At 35.7% G+C, this 16150-nt stretch overlaps 3 protein-coding genes across 3 annotated transcripts; 2 read left to right on the top strand and 1 right to left on the bottom strand.

Moving 5' to 3' along the window:
• Window position 1: 1 nt before the first annotated feature.
• Window positions 2-1112, bottom strand: LOC147564515 (NDR1/HIN1-like protein 13). Its single transcript, XM_086647449.1, has one exon. The coding sequence runs from the start codon at window positions 1074-1076 to the stop codon at window positions 294-296; it is 783 nt and encodes a 260-aa protein (XP_086503575.1). The 5' UTR covers window positions 1077-1112; the 3' UTR covers window positions 2-293.
• Window positions 1113-3458: 2346 nt separating this feature from the next.
• On the top strand, window positions 3459-8481 carry LOC147564514 (NAD(P)-linked oxidoreductase superfamily protein). The gene is made up of 10 exons (XM_086647436.1): window positions 3459-4296; window positions 5313-5404; window positions 5496-5536; window positions 5976-6140; window positions 6236-6258; window positions 6369-6440; window positions 6949-7116; window positions 7298-7380; window positions 7482-7544; window positions 8145-8481. Exons 1-10 carry the CDS (start codon window positions 4080-4082, stop codon window positions 8328-8330), a joined length of 1110 nt encoding a protein of 369 aa, XP_086503562.1. The 5' UTR covers window positions 3459-4079; the 3' UTR covers window positions 8331-8481.
• Window positions 8482-9720: 1239 nt separating this feature from the next.
• LOC147564513 (S-adenosyl-L-methionine-dependent methyltransferases superfamily protein) lies at window positions 9721-13536 on the top strand. Its single transcript, XM_086647425.1, has 6 exons — window positions 9721-9945; window positions 10165-10228; window positions 11165-11357; window positions 12074-12147; window positions 12585-12740; window positions 13179-13536. Exons 1-6 carry the CDS (start codon window positions 9774-9776, stop codon window positions 13300-13302), a joined length of 783 nt encoding a protein of 260 aa, XP_086503551.1. The 5' UTR covers window positions 9721-9773; the 3' UTR covers window positions 13303-13536.
• The last annotated feature ends 2614 nt before the right edge of the window (window positions 13537-16150 follow it).

The raw sequence follows: 16150 nt of genomic DNA, 5'->3' as shown, positions 1-16150 counted from the left end.
GTTCAAAAAAATGTTTAATAGTTACCATTGACTTACATGACAAATAAGAAAATCATCCAATAACATATACAACCAGTCTACTCTATATTCATTTCAAAGAAAAGAAGTATTTCAACAAAAAAAAAAAGTAGAACCAATTACATTTACTCTCTCATATCAGCTAGACTTGACAAGGCAAAGATAATCAAATAATTAATACATATAAACAAATCCTAATGAAAAAAAAAAACTGCTAAAGAGAAGAAAAGAGAAATGAAACTCTGCAATGGTGGCGCGCCCACCCACCTACATTGTTAGATCTTCGTATGACAATTTTGAGATAATACTCGTATATGTTTCAATAATGAACTCGCCCTAAAATTACAAGTGATAACCATATTCATGTCCCATGTTCTTGCAATCCCCATTTTAATTTTCACTGGTACGTTCACTAACAACGATAAAGATACGATAACTTTTGAACCCTTGTTATATTTCATACTCCTTATGATTTCATGTGGCAAAACAATGCCAGATTCCGCTTTGAGATCAAACCGAATATTTTTCGTTTCTTTGTAATCTTGGTACAAAGATGGAGTTCCTCCTTTGGCTATTTCTTGTTGTTTGTATGAAAGTTTTGTATTTCCTTTGTCTTGATAAATAATACCCATTCTTTCATTAGGGTTTTCACTTCTTAAGGTAATGAAGAATTGTGGATGAGAGTGTCTAGGATGATGATTGGAATTAGAAGTTTGGTTTTCAACAATTACTTTGTGGACAGAAAATGTAGGAACTTTTGGATGAGTAGAAAAGTATAGGATGACAAAAGAAATACCTAGTGCAATGGCAACAATGACTATGGTGATAATGAACCAAAACAAGAATGAACATGAATGAGGCTTCTGTTGGTTAGCTGGATTAAGGTGATGCTCGACGATGGACGCATTTTCGGGTGGTGGAACGCGATAGATTTGATCTTTGGGTACCTTAACAATGTAAGTACCAGTGCATTGAGATGCAGCAACATGAGATGAGTATTGAGGTATAGGAAGATGTTGGTGTTGTTTTGGTGAACTAGGGAACCTCTCCTCCTCCATGGGAAGATGGGGAGAGGAAGGTGGAAAATAAAGAGAAAGAAGAGAGAAAGCTTATGTGTCTAATTGCATGGAACGTAATGAATGACATGACACCTTAGAGAAAGGAAAATTAGGACATACAACTCATCATGCAAACTAAAATTCAATTTTTAACAAACACCTTACAAAAATTTGTGGCAACCATTACAATGTTGTACTGGCTAAAATTTGTACATTTGTCACTTTAGTAGAGATTTTATGACATTTTAGAGTAAGTTTGGAGAGAAACGTCTTTCAATTCAAAATTTTTTTAAGAAACTCCATCGGTAATTTTTTTTCTTTAACAGTGAAATGATGTCGTTGTCATTTTTTTCTTTTTTGACATAGACTCTTGCAGTCGTTACAAGACATTGCTATATTGTGAAGATATAATACAAATAGCATTGAGATTCTTGAATTGAATAAGTACTATATTAACCTGATTTTCAAGCATCTTGAGCCCTTAAAGGTCATTTATCAAATCTTAAAGGTCTTTCTAAGAGGGTTTAAAACTCATCTAATCTACTTTTACTTTATTCATACTCAAGTATAATAAATCTTAGATTTTCACTTCTAAGAGATTGAACCTTAGACCTCTGAATTGCAGAGTGGGTTCCAATCAATACTTCAAGAGGTGGTGGACACATCGTTGCGAAATAGCATGGCAAAATCTACAATAAGATCAACTCCAACGACTTGCTGCCAAAGCCGCAAAAATCTCATGTTGTCAAGATGAGATAAGATCTCTATCAGATAACATATTTCTAATAGAGCTTTCAAAATTCTGGCTGGTTTGACAAAAAGAAAGTGCCAATTTTTTATTTTTTTTTTGGAAATTGACTACGATCAACGATAGTCATTACATTTGGCATTGATACGTTAAAGATATGATAAGCTCGATAACCGCCCATTCAAACTCTTACAAAATCGGGCCTATAGCCCAACTACATTATTTATACCCTAATAATCTCAATTCAAAAAACCAAAGATTCCACATTGTCTGGGATTCGAACCTGGGACCTCCAGGACTTTCTGGAGTTTATATCAACACCTTGGACGACTTGGGCTACCAACTGTTGACAGAAAGTGTTAAAATTGATTTCCCGTGAGAGAATGAAAATAACAGTACATTACCATTAAACTTCTAAAGGCACTCACCTAATTTTTCTCCCATTTCTACCTAGTATTGAAATTTTGATTTCACATTTGAAAAAGATGATTTTCTTTTCCACGAAAAAATATTTGATTTACACATCTAAACGTTTTCCCTTCAACTCAAATCACATGATGCTCAACCTCTTGTAAGAATGTTCAGCAAAAAAAAGCCTCTTGTAAGAATGGGACAATGATTCTTTAACTTTTTTTTTGGGAGTCTCATACACTTTCAACTAGTCCCATACAAGAAGTACATTGATATCCCCCATAAATCAATCCAAAAGATTAAGAATAATTTTAAGGGTTATTTCCCAAATGGTCCCTAACTTTGTGACCAGTTTCTTGCCTGGCCCCCTACTTTAGTAAATATTCCCATATGACTCCCTTTTTCCGTTAACTTTAACTGTCCGTTACTCTCTCTCTCTCCTCCATCTCATTTTCTCTCTCTGCCACATCATTTGAGCACGCCACATCATCATCTTCTCCAGCAGAGTCGCCGCCCGGCCAAATTTCCGGCCGGCGACCTTCAAATATTAAAAAAAATAAAATAATTTTCTCTCTCCTCTCTCTTTCTCTAGAATTTTTTTTCCCTCACCTCTCTCTCTCTCTCTCTCTAAACTCCGGCGAAGGGAAACCCCTTCGCCGGAGTTTAGAGAGAGAGGAGAGAATAAAAAATAAAAAATAAAAAATAAAAAATAAAAAAGAGAAAAAAAAAAATTTTGAAGGTTGGCCGGCCGGCGACCCTTGCCGGTGAAGACAATGATGTGGCGTGTGAAATGATGTGGCAGAGAGAGAAAATGAGATGGAGGAGAGAGAGTAACGGAAAGTTAAAGATAACGGAAAAAGGGGGCCATATGGAAATTATTGCTAAAGTAGGAGGTCAGGCAGGAAGCTGGTCACAAAGTTGGGGGTCATTTGGAAAATAACCCTAATTTTAACTTTGCATAATTCTACAACCAATAGTGAATCAAATTTTACTTTCGAATAATCAATTCAAACATCTTTCTTTTCGTTCTATAGATACATTAGTACAAAAGAGTGATAGCCAACAACTGATAGTCTAGTTGGCAAGTGCATCTACTTCGCCATGCATAGATCTCATACTCAATATTCTACACTTCCATAGGATCGAAATCGGGACCTCGGAGTAAATGAACTTAGTTGGCCTATCTCACTTTATATCCTCACTATAATATCCATATCTAACTCATATTTGTGAATTGAATTTGTCTTTCCCTCAAAAGAAATCTTCTTTATCTCAACTATTATAGCATGTTTCTCTCTTTCCTTTATCATGTCTCCTCAAAAACAAACCTATGATACTCTGTGATGTTTGTAGAAACCTACTTTAGTGCTGAAAATGTCCATAAGGAAAATACTGGTATCCCTAAAAATTGATTCTCAGAGTAGTATATATAGTTATTCCAGCAACTCATGTGCATTACTTTTTTTGTCTCCATAATAAATTGAAACATGTGACCACAATTAATCAACCTCAACTATTTTGGGGGAATTTTAGGGAAAATGGCTCTTTCATTACCAACCAAATAACCAATTATTTTTTCCTTTTTCAAAATATAGTACTAGTATTTCATTTCCTTTTCTATGATAGCTTCCCCACTTCCACTGGCTACCATACAAAATTTGCTCAAATTTGTAAACCAAAAACGTATAGACCATTAGAGCCGCATACTTCATCTACTTCCAAAGCTTCAAATTCAACAAGCTGAATCGAACTAATCTTATTCAGACAATTACAATTTGGGTTTTTTCAAGAAACCCAAGTTACATTTTATTGAATTTTGGATTAAATTCAGAAGACCCATTTTCATGGCTTTACAAGTTAGTGGTGCAAGTTTCTCTTTATTTAGAAATTGTAAAACCCATAAGAAAATAAGAGCAGTTGCTTCTGAAAATGTTGTTGCTACAGTTGAAACAGGAGAGAAGAAGGTGAAATTGGGTGGTTCTGATTTGAAAGTTACAAAGCTTGGGATTGGAGCTTGGTCATGGGGTGATACTAGTTACTGGAACAACTTTGAATGGGATGGTATTTGATTTACCTTTTTCTTTTTCTTATTTAGGGCACAAATTTCCATTTCCTTAATCATTATTATGTGTTACTTTTGTCAAAACTTGGGATTCTTAAGACTTCTTTTGAGTATTTGTGAAAAGTTTATAGCAATTCTGAATGTCTTTTGTTTATACAACACAACCATAAAAAATTCCTCTCACATCTGACTAGTGACTCTGCTTGATGTGCTTTTTTTTTTGGGACATTACATTGACTATGCATTACATCAAATAGCTTGGATACATCGTAAGGATGGAATATGCTCATAACTGTCGATCGACATGAAATATTGATATACTTCCGTGAAGGCTATTTTATGCCATACAACTTTATTTAGTGTCTATAAATTACATGGGATAAATTTGGAGAATAAACTACTTTCAATAGGACTCGAACCCATGACCTCAAGGACTTAAGAGGAGAATTCAAAGCATTGGACCGAATGGCCATTTGTGTGCATGATGTCGTTATTAACTCCTATTTTGGAGGATTGTTTAGAAATTATTTGTTGACGTAGTCCGAAACAATTTTCAGGAAACGGTATTGTCAGGGTCCATGGTCGTGGTGGTTATAATGAAAAGTGGCCGTTATTTTGTATTTCAAGTGAATCAGTAGCACTGTTGAAAGACTGTCGAAGACATAAATAATGGTAAAACAGTAAATGACAGAAACGATTGTTGTAATGCTATTTCTTTTCCTTTTAAAAACTAAAATAGTTACGTTATAGTTAAACATGGTTATAGTGGGGATAAACTGCCATCATGACACCATCACGGAAAAAAACAGGAATTTAAACCGAAAAAAGGGTGGTGTTCCTTTCCCAATGCTGAAAACGGCTATTAGTTCCTTAAACCGGCAGTTTTTAAACACAACTTACTGATCTCGGAGCTGGTTTCTTTAATATGTTAAGGAATTATCAGAATATTGGATCTGCTTAGGACTTTAGATGATAGTCTACTTTTATTTGATATTTTGTTTTTTGATGACTGCAGATAGGAAACTAAAGGCAGCTAAGACCGCATTTGATGCCAGTGTGGACTCTGGTATAACTTTCTTTGATACGGCTGAGGTTTATGGCTCAAGGGTGAGATGAGAAATCGCTTTTGTCTTTTGTTTTTTCTACATCTTTGATATGATCCTTCTCATTAAGACATGCTCTTGCTCCTTTCTTTCAGTTCTCCTTCGGTGCAATAAACTCTGAAACTCTACTTGGAAGGTCTCACTCTTGCAGAAAAGCTAAATCTTTGTAGATGTTTACCATTATAAACTACCCAAATTAAAGTTTGATGAAATTATTTCATTTAAGGACTACAAATTAACTCCGAAACAGGGTTAAGTTTTGTCTCCCTTGGGTAATCGCTGAAAGTTTTGAATCTTTGTAGTCCAACTCATGCTTTGGAATTATCTTTTCAAGTACAGATGTACAAAACAATTTTTATTTTCAAATGTTAGTTTACGAAATGCATGTGGGATAAATATGATTTTCCTCGTATGATGGCACCTAAAAAGAAAACTCCGAAGCATAACTCAGAAGCAAAAAATCATAGAGTACCAAGCAAAGCCTTAGCATCGTGCAATAAAGTTTGGACTTGTAGATTTGGATTTTCTTCTTATGCTACGAGTACTAATTTGAACCATTTTATTTATCAATTTAGATTTATCAAGGAAAGGAAGGACAAAGATCCGGAAGTGGAGGTAGCTGTTGCAACCAAGTTTGCAGCTTTACCATGGAGATTTGGTCGTGAGAGTGTCATCTCAGCCCTTAAGGATTCACTCAGTCGTCTCAACCTTTCCTCTGTCGAACTTTACCAACTTCACTGGTCTCTTCTTAGCAAGCATATAGCTACTTTACACCATAAAGTCTTTATCAAATCACTTAGTTAACTAAATATAGTTTCTTTTGTCTAACTTTCAGGCCAGGAATATGGGGAAATGAAGGTTGTTAAATTTGCTTACCATCTCTAGTTGTTATAAGTAAGGTTAATGTTGGTATTAGGACTAGACCTTAACTATCCTCGGGAATATCGTATTTTTGGAATCACTTTCAGGTTACATTGATGGGCTTGCTGATGCTGTTGAACAAGGACTTGTGAAGGCTGTAGGGGTATCAAATTACAGCGGTAATATGTTCTTACTTTCGATCTGTATATACAAGTTCACTTCTTCAGCTATTGGAAGAATGGATAATAAAAACTGCTAAGTCTTCGTTTTTTTTCTAGGGATATTTGAAATGTCTAAGGTGGTTTTTGGTGCTTTTTTCAAATTTAGATCTGAAATCTGATTCAAGATTTGAATTAACTTGAGTCAAATTTGAGAAAGTCTTCTGTCTGACTTGTGAGTCTAACTCGTCCAAGTGGTTAGTACTTAAGTCGCACTAATTTTGGGTCCATTTGAATCAGACATAAAATAAGTCTAATTTAAGAGCGCATTGTGCGTAATTTCCTGAAATAACTATTGTTCCTCGGACAAGATAATGTCAGACTTAGACAATCCGGATTGAGACAAGTCAGACTCAGGGGAGTCAAATTTGCGAAAATAAAGAAACAAACAGCAACCCAAGATTATATTGCTCCTTCTTATTGCCCAAGTTATAGTACATAATAATGAACACAGTATTCGTGATTTCAGAAAAACGTCTCCGGGATGCCTACAAGCAGCTTAAAAGCAGGGGAATTCCGTTAGCTTCTAACCAAGTGAATTACAGCCTCATATACAGGCTTCCTGAGGAGAATGGTGTGAAAGCTGCTTGTGATGAACTTGGTGTCACATTAATCGCTTATTCGCCTATCGCTCAAGGTATTATTTACTTTATTATATTGGTTACTAAAACCAGGAGAGTTGATGCTTATTCAAATTTGAAAATGAATGTGCCATTCAGAGTGCAGTTCATTATTGACGTGTTTGGATAATATTATAATCATATAAAATCGAGTAGGTGAATTCATCCAATGTATTTCTAACTTATTCACTTGAATAGGTGCTTTAACCGGAAAATATACACCAGAAAATCCACCAAGTGGCCCACGAGGGCGCATATACACTCCAGAATTCCTCACAAAGGTAAGAATGATAAAATATCGAAAGCACCCTATTCTTTCTCCGAATATGATATTCTTGATTTTAGCATAAACATGTTACTGACTGGTCTTTCTCCTCTGCAGCTCCAACCTCTTGTGAATAGAATAAAGGAAATAGGACAGAACTACAGTAAAACTCCCACACAGGTTCTCCCGCAATCTTATTATGTTTCATAACCCATGTTTTTCTAAAACCTCCAGAAGTGGTTCTTTTTTTATGTGGTCAAGTTCTTCGGCTATAAATGGGATTATTAAACTAGGACAGCCCAAGAATCTGATCTGCATTTTTGGTGTTCCGAAAGCGATTTTGACATTAGTAATTGAGACTGTACATGGATTTATGTGTAGTTAGTGGAACTAAATCTTAATCTGTCGTAAGTTATCAGCTTAAAGATAAGCCTAAAATTGAGGAGACCAGATTTGATTTTACTAAATGAATGAAAGAGCTCATGCAAGTAATTGGACGTACATAAAATTCAGATGCAGACTCAGGTCCATTTGAAAAACCTTAGTACGAAAAATCGTTTGAAATTTAACTGAAAATGGATATAGCGTATTAGTGGTCACTTGAAACAGAATTGTTTTCGGTTTCTCGGACCAATTTCGGCGAGTACTGGAAGATCCAAACCCATTATTCTTAGGATGATTTCAACGTACGCATAAAAGTCTGTCAAGTCGAAATGCAAAATCAGTACTACAAATAAACACTATATAGGAAATATAAGAAAGAAGGTTTCTCTTTTACAGGTTGTTCTAAACTGGCTAGTTTCCCAAGATAATGTTGTGCCCATACCAGGAGCTAAAAATGCAGAACAGGCAAAAGAATTTGCAGGTGCACTTGGATGGAGACTCACCGACGACGAGATCGCCGAGCTACGAACTTTGGCATCAGAAACAAAACCTGTTATGGGATTCCCAGTTGAGAAGTTGTAAATCTACAAAAAAAAAAATTACATAGAAAATTACACTTTATTCATAATGATCTTATAATGTAGAGGTTTATAAACACAATATATCTTGAATGCATAATGTATATCACACAAGTCTAAATTTAATAATATAGTGAGTGTCTGTTTATCTGGAAGATATTCGGTTTCTACTCTTTGTTCTGTTTTTGTTTACAAACTAAAGCAAAAGTTAGGTTGGGTATTGAAAGGTAAGAAATAAAGTTTCTTGCTAAAGAACTTTCACAAGTTAATTGGTATAGACTTTTATGAAAAATTTAGTCCATTGTGAAATCAGCAGCCATCAAAACTGATCTTGTTCTCTCAAAGATCTGAGTTATGGAGCAAATGGATATTTCAAATGCTTAAGAGAGGTGTAAGAGGAGTGTCAATTTTTGTTTTTGGTTTGTTATAGGTTCAAATGAGCGAGGTTCAGTTGACGACAATGGTTACTTAGAAAGTTTGTTAATCGTGCGTAACATTTGCAGACTTTTGCAGAGCTTACTATATACAAACATGAGTTTACATTTGAGGAATTGAAGCTTAAAAATGATAATTTTATAAAAATAAGATCGAAAAATTGGGGCCAAGAGCCCAAAGCATAATGCATGTTGGTCTTAGTTAAAACGACATGCCACACCATGATGCCAATATATTTTTCTTAGGTTTAGACTCCTTGTACAAACCATATAGACTGTGCAAACCTATGAAAATCATGTAAACGTTTGTAAACTCATTTAAATTAATTATGAATAACATATGTGCGGTTTTGTGCAAACTTTACTCGATATATAGGCGTGCAAATCCATGTAAATCTTATACAGACAGTTGATGCCTCAAAAACTTATGGGACCTTTATTGGAAGCAATTTGCTTGATTGTCTTGCAACAAAACTGCTTGATTGTCCCAAATAAAATAAAAATGAGATTTTGGCTTAGACCCTATATTAATGGCGTACTTGGAGTACATCCATGTGTTTCTTGAAACAATTGATATAGACACTTTCCTTGTGGCAACCGTCAAAAATTCCGTGAAGTGACTTCTATTTCAGAAGCATCTCTTTCATCCTTACCGATTCCACATTTCAAATTACTCTTGATGCACCTCCATCTCCAACCATGATGAAATTAATTTTGAGCTCAAGAATAATTTGAGTGAACTACTAAGACTTGATGTTGCTAGACTCTGATCCATTCTTTAGTAGGATTAATGTACCGGAGGGTATTTTCGTCAAGTGGTGCATGTTCCGTTGGTGCACTTGCCACTTAACTGAATTTTTTGACGGCAATCCGTCAAAGAGGGGTCTATATTAGTTGTTTCAAAGAAAACAGGAGTTTAGTCCAAATACCAAAATCCCCCATATGGGCTTTTTCCCGGAGAAATTCAAATGTTGAGATAAGTGAAGGCCGACGAAAGGCTTTCGTTTTCCAAGATGTATCTGTCTCTGCGTTTTTCTTCACAGTTATGCACTCTTCACAGACAAACCCTAATTTCCAACCCCTTTCAAAGAGGTTGCTCCATCCTCTCACAAAGAAGCCCTAAAATCCATTCCTACTCTACGAAATCTGTAGAACAAACTCACAACGATAACTTCCCTCTTTCAGGTACATATTCTTTCCTTCATTTCCTATCATGAATGTTTTGATTAAATTTTACTTAGTTGAGAAGAACTAAATTCTAATATAATGAAATTAGCATGTTTTTTGGTAAATTAACTATGATTTGATCATCTTTCATCAGTAATTAGCACTATGAAATACATAATAATTAAAATTTCTGAGTAAAATGTGGGAACTTATTACTGTCAATTAATGATCTAGTAGGGTTGGAAGATGCTTTGCTAGGTTATATATCTGGCAAGAAGAAGGCAACAGAGCTGGCTCATTTGTAGGTACTCCAATAGTTCATTTCTTTAATTCTTCGGTTTTCGACTATTATTATGAAGAAAAAAATTCACAACATTTGGCTTGATTTTTATAGTTTTTCATTCTAGATTGGACCATAAATAGGTAATGTACAACAAAAATTGCAACTTGGAAAAAATGCGTCGATAAACTATAATGGCTGCTTTCACGGGTTCACCTACCTCTTAGAGACTTAGACTATTGTTGAGCTCCCACCGAGTCACCTGACCTATTCCATCAATTCGCTAATCTATATAAGGACGGGCCCAACTCTTTTCCCAGCTACAATTGCTTGATCTAGAAAAAGTTTTGGGAATGATTACTTAAGGGTGGCTGAAAGAACATCATTCTACTGTAAAGTTTTTGAGTCAGTAAGAAAGTATACATGACAAAGACAATAAGGAGAACACAAATTTTCCTAGACACAATTGGTCAATCGGTATAACCCTCCCTTCATCAACACTAGAAAAAGAAGTTTTATTCTATAACAATTGTACGATTTCAGGAACTTGGTGTTGGGTTTCCTGAAATCATAACCAAGGAATTAAATTTCGAAATATTTAGGTGGAAATGACTGAAATATTTCCATTTCCATGCCCACCGAAATTCCCACCTAAACCAAAATTTCATTCCTTCGTCATAACAAAAGAACTGCTTTTAAAGTTAATGAGTTACAGAGAAAAAGGCGTAATAAGTAAACATTACTGCTTTTGCTCTGAGGACATGGCACATGGGGCTCTGAATCTATACGAGACAGTGGGAGTGTCCTACCCTATCTGCAGAATTTTCTTACATAAAACCTATTATTGTTATGTTTTATACAATCATAACCCGACATACAATTTTTCCCTATGTCATTGACTACTAAAACTGTATGAAGCTGAGTAACTTTTTTTTTTCTATTTTTGCGGCTTATTAGGATATGGAAAAAGATCCTTCGAAAAGGGGACAAGGTAGTTGATGCTACCTGCGGCAATGGTCACGATACCCTAGCATTGGTAAAAATGGTTGCAGATGAGTTAGGCCACGCCCGTGTTTACGGGATGGACATTCAAAGTTGTGCTTTAGAGAGTACTTCATCTTTGCTAGATCAGTCACTTGATCCAAATGAGGTACTACCGTTCTGTCAAATTGTTTGATAACATGTTTTGCTGTAGTAAAAAAGCCACATGTTTCCCATAAAATGTTGGAAGAGAAGTATAAATAAAAAAAAGGCAGCCTTTTGCTACCCACAAGGCCACAAGGCCTCAACTTATGTTCATTAACTTTTGTATGACGCATAAGTATGGGATTTGTGGGTCACGGTGACATTTCACCATTCTAACTCTATTTTAACTGAACTTGTGAATGCTCAATATGTTCAACGATGCTCGTCACTTATTAAATTGAAAGAACCTGAAGCCCTGAACTGCACACAAGAAAAACCCTAAAAGAAAATAAAATTGATGATCACACTCTCAGGTTTTAGTTACACTAAAAGAACACTACCCAAATAAAATGCAAGGATGGTTCCTCAAAAGATAGACAAGCACATTGATTCGACAAGCAAGCAGGAACTTCTTAAGAGAACCAAATTTGGCGATCTTATATTTGGCCATTTCAAGCATGCTTCATAGGTAACGCTCTTTAGAATGTTACCTTGCAATCATGTGGTCCATTTAATCTGCTCTTCAATTGAAAAAGAAATGGTCTTTTTCTTAAACTCAGAACTCTTTTAGTTTCAAAAAAAAAACTCAGAACTCTTTTGTTGTCACATGGTAAAGGCATGTTTGTACATTGATTTTTCAAATTCTCACTAGCGTTATGATTCATTGATGTTTTCATGCAGAGAAAACTTGTAGAACTGTTCCATCTCTGTCATAGTAGAATGGAGGATATTGTTCCTACAGGTACTTTAATGAGGTAATGCCTCTTCAGCACGAGTTAACTTATTTTTTTGTATCGTTCTCTTGCATTATAATGGTGACAGATTTATTACCTAAGGGAGAATATTAACTTAGTAATTTCACAATTTAGTTAAATATGTGTCTCCTTATCATCTACTAAGAGTTCCACCAATTCAACCATTTTCATTGAGAGTGTAATTCTTGAGTGATTCAGTATCTCAAATAACTTAGCACTAGACCGATCATTCCTATCCAAATGAGCAACAACCTTGAAAAGCATTACGATTCTAGTTGATTAGTTATGGTGGCCAACTTATTGCTCACTTTGCTGCCTTGGCGTAGACATTATACGGCTACTGTTATCCATTAAATGATATCAGACTATTTATTGGAACTCATCTCGGTTTAGAAACACATATATGCATACATAATCATCAAGAATGTGGATTTCAGGCTTGTCGTTTTTAACTTGGGTTATCTCCCGGGAGGTGACAAGACAATAATTACTATGCCAGAGAAGACATCACAAGCATTGCTGTCTGCTTGCAAACTTCTAGAACCAGGGGGGCTTATTAGCATAATGATTTATGTCGGGCATCCTGGTGGAAGGTACTACCATTGTCGTGATAATAAACACGCTAAGAACTTTTATACTTTACCGAGTAATTTATTCACACGGTCACACTCTGTTGCAGTGACACCTGAAGGTGCAGCTTGTAGTCACCAGGTTTTGGTCAAACCTTTCTTGCATGAACTATTTATTGAACATGTGTCTTAGCATCTCATGAATTTTGTCTCCTAACTCCTAAGGATTTTGGCATCTCGTGAATTTTGTCTCGTGGACCATGGATACTTCTTTTTCATAGTTTTTCTTGTATCCGATACTCGGGTACTCATCTTAGACACTTGAATAGTAATCTTATATTCAAGTGTTCTTGCATTGCTTACTGCAGGATTTAAATATTATGCTGAAATGTCAGTAAACATTTGTTCTTGCATTGCTTACTGCAGGATTTAACTTCTTTTGGTTTTGCTTGTTTGCATCAGGGAGGAGTATGAAACAATACAAGCCTTTTCTTCTGGGCTACCAGTTGACAGTTGGGTTTGCTGTAAGTTTGAAATGGTAAACCGACCAATGGCTCCAGTTCTTGTTCTATTATTCAAGAAGTGAAACTCCCTTTCCTCTAACTCAACTATATACAACTGAGGCTAATAGAAAAGCTTCCCTAATCATGTAAGTTGTGAGGTATTATATTCAATAGACTCCCCATTTAGTTAAAAAAAAAAAAAAAATTGTTGAAACCCATTTAGTAATTCAGATAGCCAATACCACATAGTTTTATTTTTTATTAAAAGTAAGCAACCTGCCAATATTTAATGACAAATAGAAATGGTTGTATCATGGTACCTAAGTTATATCCTTCTCTGAACTCTGTGGAGTATTTTGGAGGCGGGAACTATAGAGAGAACAATGAATTATTCAACGAAACAACGGAAGAGCCTAGAAGTTTGAAGAAGCAGAGAATTAGGAAGTCTGTAGAGAATTCTATAGAATGTTCTAGAATTCTCACACTTGAATAGTCTCAGAAAGAGTGCCTCTATAGTAACAACTAAGGGTGGAGAAACGAAGCAAGTGAGAGCAAAGCCTCGTTATAACCCTGCCTGAGTGACGTATATTTAAAAGTTCTATAAGTTTCAGTTTCGCCAAGTATGCGAGTGTGTGTTGTCTTGAGCATTTTAGCGTGTTTTTTTCTTGTAATTCTGTTGCCAAGAGACGTAACGGTTTGCGTTAGTCAAGGTTACTTCGCAAATTTGGAGATAAATAATGGCTTGTGTGTTGGTTTGAGTATAAGTATGCCTCACAAGTCACAAGCATTCCCAAACCTGAGTTTAGAAGATGAATCTCATACCATAATTAGGGCGAACCTGTGATGCCTATATAGGTTCAATTGACCGACTATGATGATAGGTTGAGATGATGCGGTGGTAAGGCAATAACTTAGATGGATTCACAGGTTGATGGTCATCAGGATAATGATATTACATGATTGTGTGTCTTTATACACTGGCAAATCGTCTTGCAATTTGTGGATAGTGTATAGGAAGTGGATTTTGACGTGTTTTTGCCTTCCACATATCACTTAGCTCTGTTCAGACTTATTTCGAAGTTCCGGCAAACTGTACTTGTTTAGTTGATTCCTCCGCCTCAAACTTCGGTCAAAGCTTAGGTTGGGTAAACCCTAACTCAAATTCACCTTTCCCGTGTTGTTCGGCAAGACATGCTTAAGCGACGAGCCGATTTCAACAGACCTCGCTTACTGCTCCACGAGGCCTAGATAATTTTAGAGTTAGAGCATGACTCAACTCGCTCAGAAAACTCGTACTGACCTCCCAATTTCCGACTCAGGTGACAAAGCTATTTTAGAATGGCCTCCTTGATGATTTAGATTCGGGGCCTTGCTCAAAATTGACAATTATTTGGCTCTGCGAAAACCTCATTTATGAATTGAAATAGGAAGAGAAAGTTTGTGGGAGACAGATTAATTCCATGTTGAGAATTAAGGATTGGAGCATGGAGGCAGGAAACCCTAACCCTTGCCATTGCAGTCCTTCAAACTAAGATTCAAAAAACCCTTTGTGGTTAACATCCTTAACGATTAAATACACCGAGAACTACACATACAAGATAATAGGGTTTCATAACGAATATCTCCGCAAGAGAATGAAACTAGTATATCTGTTTAGTTGTGCACTTTGTGATTCACGAAGATGAAACCCCTTCGACTATAGGATTCGAATATAAATAATGTGACGGTATTGCCTAATGGTAAATAGGACTAGTAGATTGGTTTCAAAACTTTTAGGTATTTGCTTTGTTTGTTTTTTGAAGAGACCTGTGGTTAAAAATCCAATATTTTTTGTAAAGGTGTTGCAAGGCATTGCGAAACACTCCAAAGTTGTCGTAAGACGTCGCAAAGCGTTGCAATGTGATGCAAATTAAAAAAGTGTTTTGGGGAGCTGAAGATTAAAAAAAATTGAGTGATCCTTCTTTACCAAAGTTCAATTTTTAGGAAGTTTTGGCCAAATTTCTCAAACCCTATTAGGTATAAAATCAATTCACTAGATATCAATGCGGGATGTTAATTAAACAAAAGGGTTATTTCTCAAATACCCCCAATTTTGTGACCAGCTTCTTGCCTAGCCCCCAACTTTATCAAGAATACCCATATGACTCCATTTTTGAGTTACTGTTATAACTCCGTTAACCAGTCATCATCTCTCTCTCCTTCATCTCATCACCTCTCTCTCTGCCACCTCATATTTTCGCTACCTCATCGTCTTCACCGGTAAGGTCGCCGCCCGAGAGAGGTGATGAGATGGAGGAGAAAGATGATGACTGGTTAACGGCGTTATAACGGTAACTCAAAAAGGGGTCATATGAATATTTTTGATAAAGTCGGGGTTAGACAGGAAGCTGGTCACAAACTTGGAGGCTATTTGAGAAATAACCCTAAAAGAAATAGATATTCAAAAACTAAAAATATTCTTTAGGGCCTCAATTAATAGATGTATTTCAGAGATTTGAAAATTACGATGACGAAGATGAAAAGTGAAGAGAGAAAAATAAGGGATTGGAACATAAATACATAAAGAAAAGACAAAAAACTATCAGTGAAACATATTTATTTCACTAACGAGTCAATGCGTGAGAAATAAAGAAGAAACATTTCGTCATTTTCTCGAACTCAGGAGGGTAGCAAATGAAGGGACTGCTCATACTTTAGGGGGGCCTACGACCTATCCGCAAACAATCCAAGAATAAATATGTATGATAAAAGGTATGGTGAATGTGAAGACAAAACTGACAGAGATGAAGAGAGAATGACCGAACGAGAAGCTTTTAAGAATGAACAAATTAAAGTAAAATTATCTCCCAAACTTATCTCTGAAGATTACATCTAAAGAACTTACATCTAAAGATTGAGATTAAACGGTTGAAATTATAAATTAGTGATTAT

The sequence above is a fragment of the Eschscholzia californica genome, unplaced genomic scaffold, assembly GCF_041429995.1.
Source record: "Eschscholzia californica isolate CP2 unplaced genomic scaffold, dmEscCali1.0.p SCAF_1, whole genome shotgun sequence".
Classification (NCBI taxonomy): Eukaryota; Viridiplantae; Streptophyta; class Magnoliopsida; order Ranunculales; family Papaveraceae; genus Eschscholzia; species Eschscholzia californica.
This window is presented reverse-complemented; position numbering and strand designations above follow the sequence as displayed.

Coding starts and splice junctions, on each gene's coding strand:
- LOC147564514 (XM_086647436.1), top strand. CDS start 4,080: ATGGCTTTACAAGTTAGTGGTGCAAGTTTCTCTTTATTTAGAAATTGT. Junction 6,441..6,948: donor AGGGGTATCAAATTACAGCG/GTAATATGTTCT, acceptor TCGTGATTTCAG/AAAAACGTCTCCGGGATGCC. Junction 7,381..7,481: donor CTCCAGAATTCCTCACAAAG/GTAAGAATGATA, acceptor TCTCCTCTGCAG/CTCCAACCTCTTGTGAATAG.
- LOC147564513 (XM_086647425.1), top strand. CDS start 9,774: ATGTATCTGTCTCTGCGTTTTTCTTCACAGTTATGCACTCTTCACAGA. Junction 10,229..11,164: donor GCAACAGAGCTGGCTCATTT/GTAGGTACTCCA, acceptor GCGGCTTATTAG/GATATGGAAAAAGATCCTTC. Junction 12,148..12,584: donor CCTACAGGTACTTTAATGAG/GTAATGCCTCTT, acceptor TGTGGATTTCAG/GCTTGTCGTTTTTAACTTGG.
- LOC147564515 (XM_086647449.1), bottom strand. CDS start 1,076: ATGGAGGAGGAGAGGTTCCCTAGTTCACCAAAACAACACCAACATCTT.